This window comes from Canis lupus, chromosome 35 (genome assembly GCF_003254725.2).
Source record: "Canis lupus dingo isolate Sandy chromosome 35, ASM325472v2, whole genome shotgun sequence".
NCBI lineage: Eukaryota > Metazoa > Chordata > Mammalia > Carnivora > Canidae > Canis > Canis lupus.
Genome location: NC_064277.1, coordinates 20,576,431 through 20,592,745, shown reverse-complemented (window position 1 = coordinate 20,592,745; position 16,315 = coordinate 20,576,431). Strand labels below are relative to the sequence as shown.

General features: G+C 40.2%; 1 protein-coding gene across 9 annotated transcripts in view; it reads right to left on the bottom strand.

Moving 5' to 3' along the window:
* LOC118349920 (uncharacterized) overlaps positions 1-16,315 on the bottom strand; it is a 586,341-nt gene that overhangs the window by 255,725 nt on the left and 314,301 nt on the right. For 6 of the 9 annotated variants that reach the window (XR_007408488.1, XR_007408490.1, XR_007408489.1 and 3 more), the window contains exon 8: positions 12,564-12,710. The exons of the other annotated variants lie outside the window; for them this stretch is intronic. Coding sequence is in view for 3 of the 6 variants with exons in the window: in XM_049106055.1 (XP_048962012.1) it covers positions 12,564-12,710 (147 nt within the window). In the remaining 3 variants the exon portion in view is untranslated. The remainder of the gene's footprint in view (positions 1-12,563; positions 12,711-16,315) is intronic. 9 annotated transcript variants of the gene reach the window in all.

The window sequence follows — 16,315 nt, the reverse complement described above, 5'->3', positions numbered from 1 at the left end:
ATTAAGCACTCGGGGACACAGTATTCCATTTTAATATGAATAAGTCTCTCTCCACTTAGTACATACAAAATGGCAAAAGAATGTCTGCATAAATCTTGGCTTTCCCAAGAAACCGTCCAAAAACTATGTTATCTAACTAAGAGAGAAGCTGAAGGTCAAATGGAAAGGAATACATAGAAGAGGAACCTTATTTTCCCTAGCTCTGAAACACTTTCTTAGCATTCCTTCTCTGGTACATTAACCCTGCCCTACACCCTCAACTTTTAAATGGGGAGGAGTAAAGGAAGTGAATTGGAGAGAGACTTGAAGGCTTTTAGTACTGTTAGAATACTGCTTACTGTTTACTAGATACATGGAGAGACTTAAATAAAAAATTCATGCCAAACAGTAACTGTACAAGAGACCAGCTGTTCTTATTTATTCCAACAGACATGGTTACAAGACTCTGAACTCTATTATCCAGGCTCAGCCAACTACTCCAGCAACAATCGCACAGGCTTTGAAGCATTTGGGGTTGCAGAACAAGGTCTTCATTTTACAGAGAAATGCTGAAGACAGTTTATTCTAAGAACTCTAGGTTCTACCTGAAAGCTATAAAGTATACCCAAAAAATAAAATAAACAAACCAAAACAACAACAACAAAAAAATCCAAAAAAACAAAACAAAACTCACTGTAAACTCAGCTCCTAAATTACTTTCTTTCTCCCCCACCCCTATGCCCAAACAGGCCAGCTCCCCTCATGCACAAGTTCTCATGCTCATCCTTGATGCCTGATGACATCCTTTGACATAGAACCAGATACTGATGATCCCAAGACAGATAGCCTTTCAAGGGTGAATCTGGAGTGAATGCATGGACCTCCATCCTGGAAGGTCCTCGAATACAGTCACCTCACGTGAGAGGTTTGTGAGCACTCTTATTTTTTATTTTCTTATTTGGAACCACATCAGTAAGTGGCTGAAGACCGTGTAACTGCAAGGAAGCAGCTCTAAAGACTAGCTTTTAAGTATTGAAGGGACAAGTGCAAAAGCAACCTCTACTGTAACAATGGACTTTCCAGAGTGTTTTCTTTTTTTTTTTTATTTTTTTTCTTTTTATTTTTTCCAGAGTGTTTTCAAAGCACTCTGTGCTGTGCTAAGAGCTTTATCTTCTCATTTAAACCTCAAAACAATCCTATGAGAGGTGTCCAGTGATTTTCTTCCAAAGACATGGTTTGCAAAGGGAGGGAAAGAGTGTCACTTGACACTGGAGAAACCTGGCACTACGTGACCTCATCCACGTGATCAAGGTCAAGAGTGCAAAGCCATGTCGAATGTGTCCATCCTTGATGGGAAGCGTGGAGAACAGTGATCCACCTCTGCAGTCTTTCTCTCAAAAATGCATAACTCAGTCTAATCTTGAGGAAAACATCAGGTGAAACCACAAATCAGAGACAGTCCACACCATACTACCTGGTATGCCTCAAAACTGTCAAGGTCATCAAAAACAAGTCTGAGAAACAGTTACAGAACAGAGGAGTCTAAGGACATATGAGTAAATGTCATACATCCAGGAGGGGATCCCCAAACACAGAAAAGGCATTAGGAGAAATTCATGAAATTCAAATAAATTCTACAGTTTAGTTAAATATAAAGTACCAATGTGAGTCCTTTAGTTTTGACAAACACACCTTAATAAGGTAACATGGGGTGCCTGGAGGACGCAATTGGTTGAGCATCCAACTTGATTTCAGTTCAGGTCATGATCTCAGGATCATGGGATTAAGCCCCGCATTGAGCTCTGAGCTCAACAGGGAGTCCACTTCAGATTCTCTCCCTCTCCCTCTGCCCCCTCCTGCTCTCACATGCGTGTGTGCATGCTCTCTTTCTCTCTCTCTCTCTCAAATAAATATTTTAAAACATGGCAACATGATAACAATAGGGAAACCAGATGAAGGATATATGAATATTTTTCTGCTATCTTTGCAACTTCTCTGTTGATCTAAAACTATTCTACAATAAACTTATTTTACAAAACCTCTGAGGTTAATGCTCTTTATCTCCCTCCTAGACAGGAAAACGTATAGGGTAAACAGCTTCCCAAAGTTACAAGCTAACTCGTCAGATACATCTACTCCACATTGAAGGAACCAGTGGAATAGGGCTATAAAATATGCCCTTGCCTAAGATCTATTAATATGATTTTATGCCAGATACATGCTAAGAAGCGTCTGCTAAAGGCATTTCACTTACATCCCTCATAATAATGCACTTGTATCTTAGCACACACTTTTAAATAAAGAGGCCATAACATTATATTCTCAATATCTCATCTTTATGTCCATCACAAATTTCAATTACTCAGTCAATGCCATGTGATGATCACATTTAAAAAGAATTAGTTTCAGGTTTTGTAAAAACGTTGATGCTTCAACATTCCATAAGAAGAAAAAAACATTAGCCAATGGACATTTCACCCCTCATGCTCCATCTCTCACTCTTCCTTGTTAACACCCACATCTTCTCATCCGGATGCTGGATATTTCAGTGCTCCTATGCTCAGCCTGTTGCTGTAATGGGATGAGGGGATTATAAACCAGGATACCCTTCAGGAGGAAATGCAGCTATCAACAGAAGACCAGCATATGCTTTGGGTTTCATCAGATCCTGAGAGATACAAGATCAGCTGTGGCTACTCCAAAACCGAAAGAAAGCAAAATGCCATCTGAAATACAAATGCTAACAGTGTTATCTACTGAACCAATGTTTCCCACAATGTGAAGCCAGCCTCTCTGGGAAAACTCTAACATCTTCCCAGGAAAGCTCATGTGGTCCAAGACATATTCTTTTTTTTTTTTCCCCTTGAGATTTGCCAAAAAATCAGACAGTAGGATTCAACAAATATTTCTAAATACTGTACTTAATATATTGTTCTCTGTGAGACGATAAAGTGGAAGTTATCCAACAACTAAGAAAACAGGCTGCCGTCTTTGTGTGATTAGATTAGGCTGTCTAAAGTCATGTTTTTCTCAATCGTGTTCTATTTACAAGGGTTTTTTATTGCTTTTGTTTTTCAAGGCAAGTAATTCCTCAAATTATTGATTTTATCACTCTGGGCTTGTTTCAGGAACAGCTTAAACTCTCCCCACCCCGGACCCTTCTTTATACTTTAAAGTATCCCAAGACAATTAGCTAATGGCACCATATCTGGCTTAACAGGAGAGAAGGATACAGAGAAAAAGAGGATGTGAGAATAACCAATTTTCCCACAATATCACAGAAAACCAGCGGGGGAGCTGGACAGATGGAGCTAACTCTCCTGATTTACTGAACAATGAAAATAGAACCAAATCCAAAGTTTGACTTGTTCTCTTCACCAATGGGAAAGAAATGAGCAAAATTCATAAAGCCACAATCATTCCCCCAGACAAATATACACAACAACAACTTGGCAAATTGATACTCATCCAAAACAGATCCTTTCTCAAGAATCTTTGTTATTTTTATAGCTGAACTCATGAAAAATCTTTTCATTTGGGAGGCCTGGGTGGTTCTGGCTAGAATTTCAAAATTTCCAACCTTTTACCAACAGAAGAGGCCAACATATTGAGAGGCCACAGGGAAAGTGACACTTCCAGGAGCAGCCATCAGAAGACTGCCTGTTGGGTAGATTCTTGGGGATTCAGAAGCATGTAAGCTTCTAGATGAGTATCTGCACTTCTGGGGAATCCTGATCCTCCCTCAGATATCCTATTCATATCCTCCACAGTCTCAGCATTCCAGACAGACGGACACTGAATTCACCACGCTAATCTCTCCCCTTCGAATCCTGTCCTACCACCCCAAAGGACACCTGCTGAACATTAAACTGAGATTGAGTTTCAAAGCCAAAAGCCTACAAAATAAGTAGAGGTCAGATTTTTCAAAGCATTTGCCGCTATGCTTTTGAGAGTCCTTTAAAGTTTTCATAAATGGTGTCAAGTTTGCCCAGTGATTTTCTGCTTGCTTGACCTGGAGTCACCAACTATCCACATGGTAGGAAAAACTTAACCATGTGAGATAGTATAGACCAGATAAAACACATATGTAAGAACATGAAGCAACAGGTCACTATTTAGTGCTTGCATGTCCACAGAATTTTCCGATTAGTATTAATAGCTCCGTTGGTAAAGCCACAGTTATCAGTCTAACAAGTAGAACTGATTCAGCCATTTGCCATGTGGAAAGCACATACCAGCACTTGTACAGTGTCTGGCACACATATATCAATGAATAAATCAACCAGTAGTCTTTGACATCTACTCAACAGCTATCTGCGGGAACGAGTGGGGAGAAAAGCTCTTTTGCTTCCTGATCCTCACAAGTATTTCTGGATAAATTTTACTCTTAAAATTATATTTCCATGATTAGCCTTTGTTCCATTACTCAGGCAATACATATAAATATTAGAATATTGTTAAGAACAAACAGGCAAAAATAAAAATACATTACTACCTTTGAGTCACTGAGAGATAATAACTTTAAGTTTTATATATAAATCTCTCTCAAACTATTTCTAAGACCCAGACATCCATGTATGCATACAACACAGTATTTTTAAATAGGAGCATAGAAAAAGCTACAACACTGTTTTAATGCTTCATTTGGTATTTTATTGTGCTTTTCTACTATAATTTATATGGCCACCCTAATACTAGGTTAGACAATTATAAAATTCACATCAAAAATAAGATTGTGATAAAGAATCCTTGTAGTAAACCCTTTTACACTTGTTCGATAATAATCTCAGGATAAATTTGCCTTGGAGCTGTTTTGCCAGAACTATGAAAAAGCTCATTTTGCAGCTTTTGATCTTATATACTGCAAAACAGTCTTCAAATAGTACATAAAATTCCCTCCTCCATAAAATCTTTTCTCCCCATGCCTATAGGGATATTGGATTTCTAATTATTCCCCAACTTACCCAGTTTTGATAGTTCAAGAGTGGATCTTACTTTATTTTATATTATTTCAAGGGTGATTGTTCTCATATTTAAATATAAGTAATATGCATAATATTTTGAAACAGCAGCTCAACATGGATGTTCATAACCAATAACTTACACAAGTAGCTTTGGTAAACTAGTCACTGCTTAAGAGGTACAATATAGATTGAAGTCCTAGTGTGAAATGGTTGGGTTTTTTACTTTTTATTTTTATTTTTTTGAGATCATTCAAAACTTTTGTAGAAATTTCCTAAAGCTCAATATACATCAGAGTGGTTCAATTAGAAGGAGAGATGTGGTTTTTGTTTATTTTTAACTAGCACCATCACCTTACCATCAGATATTTAAGAATATCACATTATCACGGCGCCAGGATGACTCCATCGGTTAAGCATCTGCCTTCGGGGATACCTGCGTGGCTCAGTGGCTGAGCAGCTGCCTCTGGCTCAGGGCATGATCCTGGGATCCAGGATCCAGTCCTGTATGGGGCTCCCTACAGAAAGCCTGCTTCTCCCTCTGCCTGTGTTTCTGCCCCTCTATGTCTTTCATGAATAAATAAATAAATCTTTTTTTCTTGAAAAAAAAAAAAAAAAAGGGATCCCTGGGTGGCGCAGCAGTTTAGCGCCTGCCTTTGGCCCAGGGCGTGATCCTGGAAACCTGGGATCGAGTCCCACGTCGGGCTCCCGGTGCATGGAGCCTGCTTCTCCCTCTGCCTATGTCTCTGCCTCTCTCTCTCTCTCTCTCTCTCTCTCTCTGTGTGTGTGTGTGTGTGTGTGTGACTACCATAAATAAATAAAAATTTAAAAAAAATTAAAAAAAAAAAAAGCATCTGCCTTCAGCTCAGGACATAATCCCAGGGTCCTGGAATGGAGCCCCACATCAGGCTCCCTGCTCAGTGGGGAGTCTGCTTCTCCCTCTGCCCCTCCCCCTCCTCCTGCTTATTCTCTCTCAAATAAGTAAATAATATCTTAAGAAAAAAAGAATATCACATTCTCTTTAGTTCATGGCTCACTTGAGTTTTGCTTTAAACTGGCATGTATGTCTACAAATATATGTGTATATGCACATACATCTATACAAAGGCAGACATCTACATACTTTTGATATATATCCACGGGCACCAAATCTTGCATTTTTCCCCTTAGTCCCAGTAAATCGGCCACTGGGATGCTATGAGCTACACTTGCTCTGTCCCACGTCCCACAAATACGACAGGCCTGTCTTAGCTCTGTGAGGAGGGAGCCCAGCCCCACACAGTCATCATAACTGACATCTGTGGGCAAGACACCGAGGTACACCTCACTCACATGTGCCTGTTGGAGAATGCTCACTCACACACCTGCTTTAACGGTGTGAGTTCAGCCTGTGGGTTTTCCTTGATTGATGTCGGTATAACTGCTTCATGTTCTCTGTGGGTGAAGGGAAGTGGGCTCTGCTCAAAGCAGTTTGTGGTGCCTTCATACTTCCACTTGAGATTACACAAGGAATAGCAAGTTAAAGACATGGGCGCATGTGCCTGTAGGCTCTCCATACCCTCACTGACAGAACAAAAAGGCACTCAACCCTAAAATAAAACAACAAAAAAGAGGCTTTGAAAACCAGGAAACAAGCAAGCAGAGGAAGCATCTGTCGCACTCTGCAGAAACCTTCCACCACGAATCACACACACATACCACCACCGCCCCCACCACCACCATCAGACCACTGATGGCACGACATCCAGGACTTCTTAGAGACTCTTCATTTTACTCGACTAAGTGAAGTGGTGTGTTGCTCAAACCGTAAGAGTATTCCTTGAATTGTTCTGACCCACAAAACCGGGGGATGAGTTGGGCAGAGAATGCCTACCTGAGCAAACCTCATAACCCTAGAAGAGACTCAATCTATCCTTTGAACAGGTTGTGATAGATCACTGTCCACGTAGGTAGCTTTTCATCTTTTCACATCCATTTCTGTTTTCAAAATAGAAGCCTGCTAAGAGAAAAATCCAATTTTGGATCTTGGTACCCCCACCCCCAGCCAAACCATCCGCCACGTATGTCCCCAGATGGGTAATCTGACAACACTCCACTAGCTTCAATTGCCTCATGCTGTGTACTCCTTTCAGGCTTTCTTCTATGAGATTTAAGGCAATAACTGTCATTTTAGGGAAAAAATGGTAACAGAAAAAATCCAAGCAGAACATACCTATATATTCTAGCCAAGTATATGCCCAAACAAAAGAAAACAAAACAAAAAAATCACCAATTGGATGACAGAACATTTCTGGCTTTTTAAACCATCCTTACCCCAAGTCAAAGGACCTAGAGTGATGCTGACAAAAACATAATAATTTTATTTAGTTGAGCTATGTAAAATTGCCATGTTTGTATAACTGCAATACTGACAAGTTCCTAAGAATCAGCCTGAATATTTCCTTGGATTTTCAACATGTCACAATACTTGTGGGTGATTTGGATGAAAAGTTGATAAAGGGCAGAAAATCACCATTTTCTTCATCTCCAATTTTCAGCCTTTCTCTTTCCTCTCTTTGCCTCCTCAACAGGGTCAGATGGAGGTGGGAGCAAGAAGTAAGGCTAAGAGGTCACTCAGAACCAAATCTGGGTCAGGGCCCAAGCTCAAGGACCTGAGGCAGACTTACACTTCTACTCCTAAAATGTTTTTAAAGCAGGGATCTAAAAATAACCTTCTGTCCCTCTCATTTTCTTCTGTTCAGGGACTTTCATCCCAATAATGACATTCACTCACACTAGGTGGGTTGAAGACAAACATACGCCATGTGGTTTGATTTTTGGACTCTAGAAACTGAGCTGATCACAAATCATTTTTCACCTCTTACATCTGTTTTCTCCTACTGGTCCCAGAACCGCCTTGACATTTTTCTAACCACCTTGCCTTCTTTTTTCTAAGAAGCTTTTCAATGGAGCACATAAGAGTTTTCCAGACACCTTCACAAAATGAAAGAAGAAATTACTGCACTGTTGTCATCCTTCACCATTTTGAGACGAGTGTATGCCTTTAAGGGAAATATCCACATCTAACGGAAACCCATCATTGCAGGAAGAAGAAAAATAAGCGGAAAACCTTGTATTTCTTCACCACACATATAATAACCAGGAAGTCACCCCCCCACCTGGTGTGGCCAAATGTGTGCTGGAACTCTCAGACAGATGTCAAAGATCAGGCATTAGAAAAGATACCAATTGAATATAATAACATAGGGGAAAAAGTCCTTTGAAACCTTAAAGAATTGGAGCATAGAATGCTGATAAAAGACTGCTTTCAATCCACTTCAATCCAAATCAAAATTAAATTTAACTTCCACTTTTAAGAAAATATATTAATTGGGGCATCTGGGTAGCTCAGCGGTTGTGTGTCTCTCTTTGGCTCAGGTCGTGATCCTGGGGTCCTCGGATCAAGTCCCACATCGGGCTTCCTGCATGGAGCCTGCTTCCTCTCTCTCTCTCTCTCAGTGTGTCTCTCATGGATAAATAAATAAAATATTTTTTTTTAAAAAGAGAATATTGATAGAGTATTCTCATTTCTGTACCTCTCCCTCCATGCAAATTCCAGGAGCACAAATCTAAAATTACAAAGTCATGACTCAGGCAACAACAACAACAATAACCACAACAACAACAAAAACTCCACAACCAAGTGTCTACTTAACATGAACTAAATTATAAAAGGTTCCCCCTCGGATGCCTGAGTAGCTCAGCGGTTGATCACCTTCCTTCAGCTCCAGGCATGATCCTGGAGTCCTGGGATCGAGTCCCACGTCAGGCTCCCGGCATGGAGCCTGCTTCTCCCTCTGCCTGTGTCTCTGTCTCTGTCTCTCTCTCATAAATAAATAAAATCTTTTTAAAAAATAAAAATAAATAAACAAATATACAAACAAACAGATAAATAAATAAATGATTCCCCTCTACGGACAATGCCACTCTTAGGAGCAGTCTCTATTGTATTATTTTCTTAAAGACACTTTCAATTTTATACTGCAAGATAAAAAAAGAAATACGGGAAGGCCAGACACAGGTCCCCCTACTGTCCTAAGTAGTAGAAAAGTGTATCCAACTTTGCAACATGATCAACATGACTTCAAAGAATTGGTATCAGCTCTCTTGTGATACTTGGCAACTGAAAAATATAGTAACAACAACTCATGTATATAGCAGTCATACCAGCGATGGACACAGCCAGTTTTTTTTTTTTTAAAGACTTTTTTTTTTATTTATTTATGATAGTCACAGAGAGAGAGAGAGAGGCAGAGACATAGGCAGAGGGAGAAGCAGGCTCCATGCACCAGGAGCCTGATGTGGGATTCGATCCCGGGTTTCCAGGATCGCGCCCTGGGCCAAAGGCAGGCGCCAAACTGCTGTGCCACCCAGGGATCGCGACACAGCCAGTTTTAAGGGCGTCAGGCATACTACCTCACTTCATACTCTTAATACCCTTCCCAGCAACTGTGTGAAGTGAAGACCCATTTTCCCCTCTGACACATGAGGAAACTAAGAGTCAGAAAGTTAAGTAACTTGCCCATATGAAAGCTGGTGATGAAGCTAAGAGTCAAACCCAGTTCCTCTCCATTCCGTAGCTTCTGTCAAGTTCTCTCACAAACTTTGCCTGCAGAGGCCAAGTAAGAACCAACTCTGAGGGGGTGAGAAGACCCCAGGGAACTGGAAACTTTGCAGCACCTTGCCCACTCAGGATGGGTATCAGGTAGTCAGTTACTTAGCCTCAACTGATATTCACCACAGGAGATACAGTTCCAGGGAAACCAGATATTCCAGTTTCTTTGGAAAAATTCACCAAATTTATACAGACACATACATTTTAATGTTGGCAGCTAGTTCTTTAAATACATACACATACGCACTTCCTTGTATGGGCAAACACGACATATCTGAGGGTTAGATCAGGTTCTGTGGGCCACCAGTTCATGAAGTCTGTCCTACTGCACACTGATTCCTATTTATTACATCCACCAGGAGGCCACACAATATAGTCCAAGTCCAAAAGTTCCAACAGGGTCATTATTAATTCATATTAGGGCTCTGTCCATTTTGCAAGGAAAAATTCTCCTTAAAACTACAAATATTTTCAATGGATGGAAAAGAGGCCCAGTTTTAACAACAGAAGCATCTGTTTTATCACATGTTCAGTACCTGAAAATGAGCAATAAAATACCATCAGAGCCACTAAAAGCAGGCCAGTCCAATAGCAGTGAGAGCGGCCCCTGGGTTCAATTAGTCCATGCTTTGCCAGATCCACAAACCAGTGAGAATTTAAAAAAAAAGGTATATTACAAAGGCAAAAAGCACCTGCAGGAACCACTCTGCCCATAACCTTTCTTGTCCCTTTTCCCCTTCAAGTTTGATGATTTGGCAGTTCTGGAACTCTTCCGAGAGGAGTCAAGACTCACTCTGCCAGCCCCAGCTGTTCAGAGCGCAGCCCAATCTGTTCCATACAGTTGGCTGTATTATAACAATAATGTGGCTACAGTTCACCTTCATTTGCTGCAAAGATCATTAACTATCCCTCAGAGAGATATAGCATTAAAGAAAGAGGGTGCCCAAGGCATAATAAATGGAAGTCTCTGGGTAACAGGGTTCAGAAAAGGTAAGATGATGCCAGCAAGGCCACCTGACAGTGTCTGTGGTCAGAGAAAAGAGAAGAAAACAAGGACAGGCAGGAGAGATGGAAAATCAGAAACAGAAAATGGAAAAGCAAGAACGTGCCTGGAAAACATGTATGTTCATGTGATGAGAGAAGAGAGAATAAAAGAAAATTTGAAATAAAGACAACAGTACATTTTGCGTTCAATCATAGGAGAGACATGATTCTACTTGTCTGACAACTCAAACTCTCTACTACAGAGGGAAGAGTAAATGTGGAAGGGGTGAGAACAGGAAAATGAATTATAGTCCCATATAGGAGGAGTGCAACATTCTAGACAATTTTAATACTGTAAAAGATGGTGAATTCACTGAAACTAGTCTTTAAGTCACCTATCTGACCTCCCATTCATAAAGCTGCTGAATTACAGTGTAGCCTGGGTGTGTTTCCTCATTTCATTCGCGCACTCAGTTATTAAAGACTTATATGAGCCTCATTTGAATCTTACTCTCCTGCCACTCCATCTTCCCACCCAATCAACTAAGAGATCAGGGACCTTCAGAGAAACTTCTGCAGAGAGAGTGTTCTTGGGTTGATAACAAAAGCATCAAAATCGGTACTTATTCTAAGCTAATTGCAACTGTATTAATTTAAACTCCATTCTAATCAATAATGGAAAGATCACTGGCGGTAAGTGGGGACTCGACTGGTAGACCTCACCCCCCAAGAATTTACATTCTTTGGAATTACACAGGTAATACTTTTAAGAAGCAAACACAATAGCTCCATATTCTCCACCTTCACTGCTTTCTTTATCTTGTTTGTCCTTAGTCACATCTATGTCTAGAACAGTAGTCCCCAACTGGGGGCAATTTTGTCCATGAGACTTTTATGGTTGCACCCTGGGGGAATGGGGTGCTACTGGCAATTAGTGGATAGAAGCCAGGAGTACTAATAAATTCTATAATACACTGGAAATCCCTGTACAATACAGAATGATCCAGCTCAAAATGTCAATAGTGCAGAAGTTGAGTAAACCCTGCCTGAGAATTGTTTCAGGGATTAAACTACCTCTTAGGTTCATATTCCATTTGGATTTTAGGAGTAGTCATTCAGAGGGAGTTTCTAAATGATACCTTGCTATCAAGAGAATACCTCCCCTCCACATAACAGTAACATTTAACACAAATGAAAAGGAAAGCAAGGGGCAGAAATTGGAAACTAATTTAGAAGCATGGACGGAACCCTGGTAAATCCTACAGTAGCAGCAAACTTTACAAAAGATTCCAACCAGTGACTTCATTACTAAAATGTTTTTTTTAAGGCATAATCTAATTCAATTCACCTAGAAGGTAGCTTCAAAATGTGTGCCCCAAAGACAGAAAAAAAGAAAGTAAAGAAAGAAAAGAAAAAAGAAAAGAAAGAAAAGAAAAGAAAAGAAAAGAAAAGAAAAGAAAAGAAAGAAAGAAAAGAAAAGAAAGAAAAGAAAAGAAAAGAAAAGAAAAGAAAAGAAAAGAAAAGAAAAGAAAAGAAAAGAAAAGAAAAGAAAAGAAAAGAAAAGAAAAGAAAAAAGTGAGATTAATAAGGAGGAAACACAGCCTTGGCCACCTCTTGTGGATAGAGACAGATACCCCGCCCCTCCATAGCTACACCAAAGCCCCAAGACTCCGTGTTAAAGCTCTTATATTGGCTTTGAACAGAAGAACCTCACCTGAGGGTTGAAAAAAGTTATGCTTTAGCCCCTTCCTGAAAGAAGAGAGACAATCCTCCCAACCACACCTGGAAACTAATTAGTAGTCTTTGATGTACTCATCTGTCCTCGGCCCCAGAGTCATCCTAACATTTATAGCGCTTGGTAAAAAGTTATTTGCTGTGAGGTAATTTAGTGTAAGCTCAGGTCACACTACAATCTTGCCAAATAAACAGAACTGCCAAGGATCCTTTCCTGTTGCTTTAGTCTTCAGACTGATGTGGTTGCTCACCTGGTTGGCGCTCTTCCCCCCTCCTGAGCCGCACTCATTTCCCTGGGGTTTTAAGTGTGTGTGGCAGGCTGCAGGAAGGTCTGACATGCTCAGGCTCTTTGGCTTTTTTGGATTCATCTTGGCAGTCATACTTAGACTTAACAGCTCCTGGGAAGGAAAAAGCACAAGGGAGGTGCAGTCTTTAACAGGGCTGGAGCTGTGGCTCCCCAGCCTAAGAAGAACATGTCCTACCCTGTCAGGATGGGGAAATCACTTTTGAAGTGGAGCCCAGGCCTCCCCAGTGCACACCATCCACCAGCTATTGTTCCAGGGCAGACTTGCACTCCACTTAATAGAGACACAATGACAAAGACATCCATTCAACTGTCTACTGAATGCTCACCATTAACAAGGTACTGGGACCAGAGAAAATGGACTGGGGAAAGGCCTGTGTCCTTGGAGTAGAAGAAAATATTGCAAAGGAAATTTTATTTGAACAATGTGGGATGGGGGACGCAACCTGTTCCCTCTTGTGTGCTTAGAATACAGAATGTGAAATTGGTGACTTATTTTATGAAACTGTCCGTGTACTTTAAAACAAAAATAAAAACACGGATCTGGTTTTGTTACCATCCCAGCTATTTCCCAGATCTCACCCCAAAGTTGCTTTTGTAACCCACTGTCGATAGACTCCCCTACCATGTAATGGAGATAACAGCAAGTTATTAATCTCTGGCTTTTACAAAAGAGAAAAATCCAGGAGCAGGGGGAGGGGACCATTTCTACTGTAACCAGGTCAGTTAAGGAAACCTGTAGTATCCAATATTCTTATACCCACTGGAATGTATTAAAACACCAAAATCCTGTCCAGTTCAATCCCAGAAGGAAAACATGCAGAGAACGGCAGTATTCAGCATTGGGCATTGAAAGTGTTTTCAAGTCTGGGCAGAATGCTAGAAATTACTAAATCAGCCAATGATGTTACACTGAAGAGAACTCTCATCCCAAATGTAATTACCTTACAACCCCTGAAGATTTCTTTCCTTTGATCGAAGGAGGTTAGACTGAAGGGAAAGGGCATATATGGACAGGGTGTAAAGATGACCAGGAGATAAAGGAAAGGAGGATCAGGAAAAGAACATCTATACTCTCAATTCAGCAGTTCATTTAGTAAAATGACAGATCGTTCACACACTTCTTTTAACTCACAATACTCAATTTGTCATCCAACACTACCATCTTTATTAGATATATTGAATTTTTAAAATTTAAATCACAAAATGAATTATATAACAAAATGTGCCTTTTTAATTCCATGCTAAGAATGTGTTTTCTCCTCCGGTGACTTTTTTTCTGGAATAAATACCAAGTTGATCGTTATGCCTCCTACTCATCTTCTAGTTTCCCTGGATCAGAACATCATGAACAATATATTCAATTGTACCTGTGTGTGTATGCATGTATTTATTTTTGACATCATGTTCTTGTCAAGTTTTGGCAACTGTGCTCTTTTAACTTACACAACCCCGTTTGGGACACCCAGTTGCTTTACCAAGCAAATGAAGCAGTCGGAATCAAGTTGCTTAACTCCAGCCACTAGTGTCAGGGAAATTTTATTGAAGAGTATATTTTTCTGAATAACTATGGTGGATACCACATTTTTGTGAGTCCTCCTGGAGAGTGTACATGAACTATCAGTGAAGACCTGTCCATTATAATCCTGTAGTTTATAGTATTTGTGATTTATGACTGGAAAATCATCTACTTCCCTGATGATCAAGGAGAAGTCTTAATTATATATAATGTAATTAAGGAGACAGTAAATCTAAAACAAGTAAAAAGAGCTTCATACTTATCTTAGCCATCTGCAAAGTTTCTTATAGACACAAACTATTTGACATCATGTTGGACAGTTTTATGAGCTTCCTAGGAGTTGTATGTTATTTAAACAAGAACATTTTGCTGTCCTGATATAAAAGTCCAAATTAGCACATTTAAGGAACTCAACAGAGGAAGTCTCCCCATTAGCATGCCACGCTTCTCTAGGATAGCCTACAAAAAGCCAGAGGAAGCAGTGAATGGGCACTCGCATAGTCATCAAACAGACATATTCTAATGGTATCACAAAAAACACTATCCCCTGAGGAAAACAAATAGGACAAGGGTGTAGAAAGGAAAAGCAGAAAACGTTATATTGCACTGTGTCACAGCATGTGGCTTACTTTCTTCCTGACTTCCTTGGTATAATTAAAGCCTGATGTGGATAACACCTACATCTAATTCACATCTATCAAACCAACCAGAAAAAGCAAGAGCGAGACAAGCAGCAGAAGCCCAATTCTACCCAATAATAAAGAAAGAAGTGAAGACAGCCTGGGGAGATCCTTGAGCCCTGACTGTTGGTGGCGTATCCTTCACAGGTAAATGACGCTGGTCACAAGGTGATGATAATTCTTCCTATCCTTCCAGTGCTCTGGGCTTTTGAGGAGTCTAGTCTCCTACACACATATCCCCTATTTTCCTTCCCACCTCTACTTCTCCTAGAGAGCTCAAATGTCTGCTGATAAACATAGGAGGAAATACCTCCTTCCTCCCTTGTGCCCTTAAAGAACTTTGCATTCTGCTATCATAGCACTTCTCGGACTGCATTTTGATTAGCTGAGTACACAAAAGTGTGTTCTACCAGAATCCAAATGCCTTGGGGACAGATTCAGCATCTCATCTACAGTTTATCTCCAGTGTCCAGCAGAGGATCTGTCTTACATAGTAGGTGTTCAATAAGCATCTGTTCAGTAAGCATGCCAGTGAACCAAGAAGTGTTTAAATTATACAAAAGACTAAAAGCAAAAAGATGGAGGGGAAAGGACCTCCACCCTTCAATCACTACATCTGAAAGGATTCTAATGGCAGGATATTTTTAAATATAAAAGAAAAATGGATTCTCAAACACAAAAAGATCAACAATCCCATGTAAATTATCACAAGGGCAGTGGACATTATAAATTATAGCTACGAAACTCTAGTCCTTTGAAACCTAGGTGGTATTTCCTTTAGTTCTACTCTTTGATCTTTCCTGAGATTTGTTTTTCCGTCGCTGAGTGGTTCAGGCTACAAACCAAAATGATGCAGGGACACCTAAGTGCAAAGACACAAAATCTTCCACTCTCTCCAAGCACAGCTAAAACTCTAATTACCAGGAAGTGTGCCCAGAGAGCTTTTGCTAACCATTCCAAATGACTGAATCTTTTCCCACCCTCTAACTATGCCTTGAGTTCCATTTCATGACTACTTATAAATAATAAAAAAAATATGATGGTTTGGTAATACACACTCAAAACTAGTTCCTAAGTCAAACAAGGCCAATTAAAGTTCTCAGGGAGTCACAATCGCTAACTCATCAGGATAGGAGGTAGCATTGTAGAGTGGCCGTGGAGCCCCTGCACTGGGGTTTGAACCCACGCTAGCTTTGAGACTGTGGCAAGTTATGAATCCTGTTGTGCTTTGGCCACTTCATGTATTAAAAAAAAAAAAAAAAAGAAAATGGTACCTACCCCCCGGAGCACTGTGCAGAACAAAAAAGTCAATCCAAATAAAGACAAGAGACACACATGTGATACACATTAAACATTCAGTAATAGTCAACTGCTATATGGTCATCTTTGAATGTGCCTCTCTTTTACATGATTCCTTTAGTAGAACATTCCAGAAGATGAGAAAATGCTCCTTCTGAGAAGGTCAGTGACAGAAAGTCACTGTCATTTCATAGATGGCAA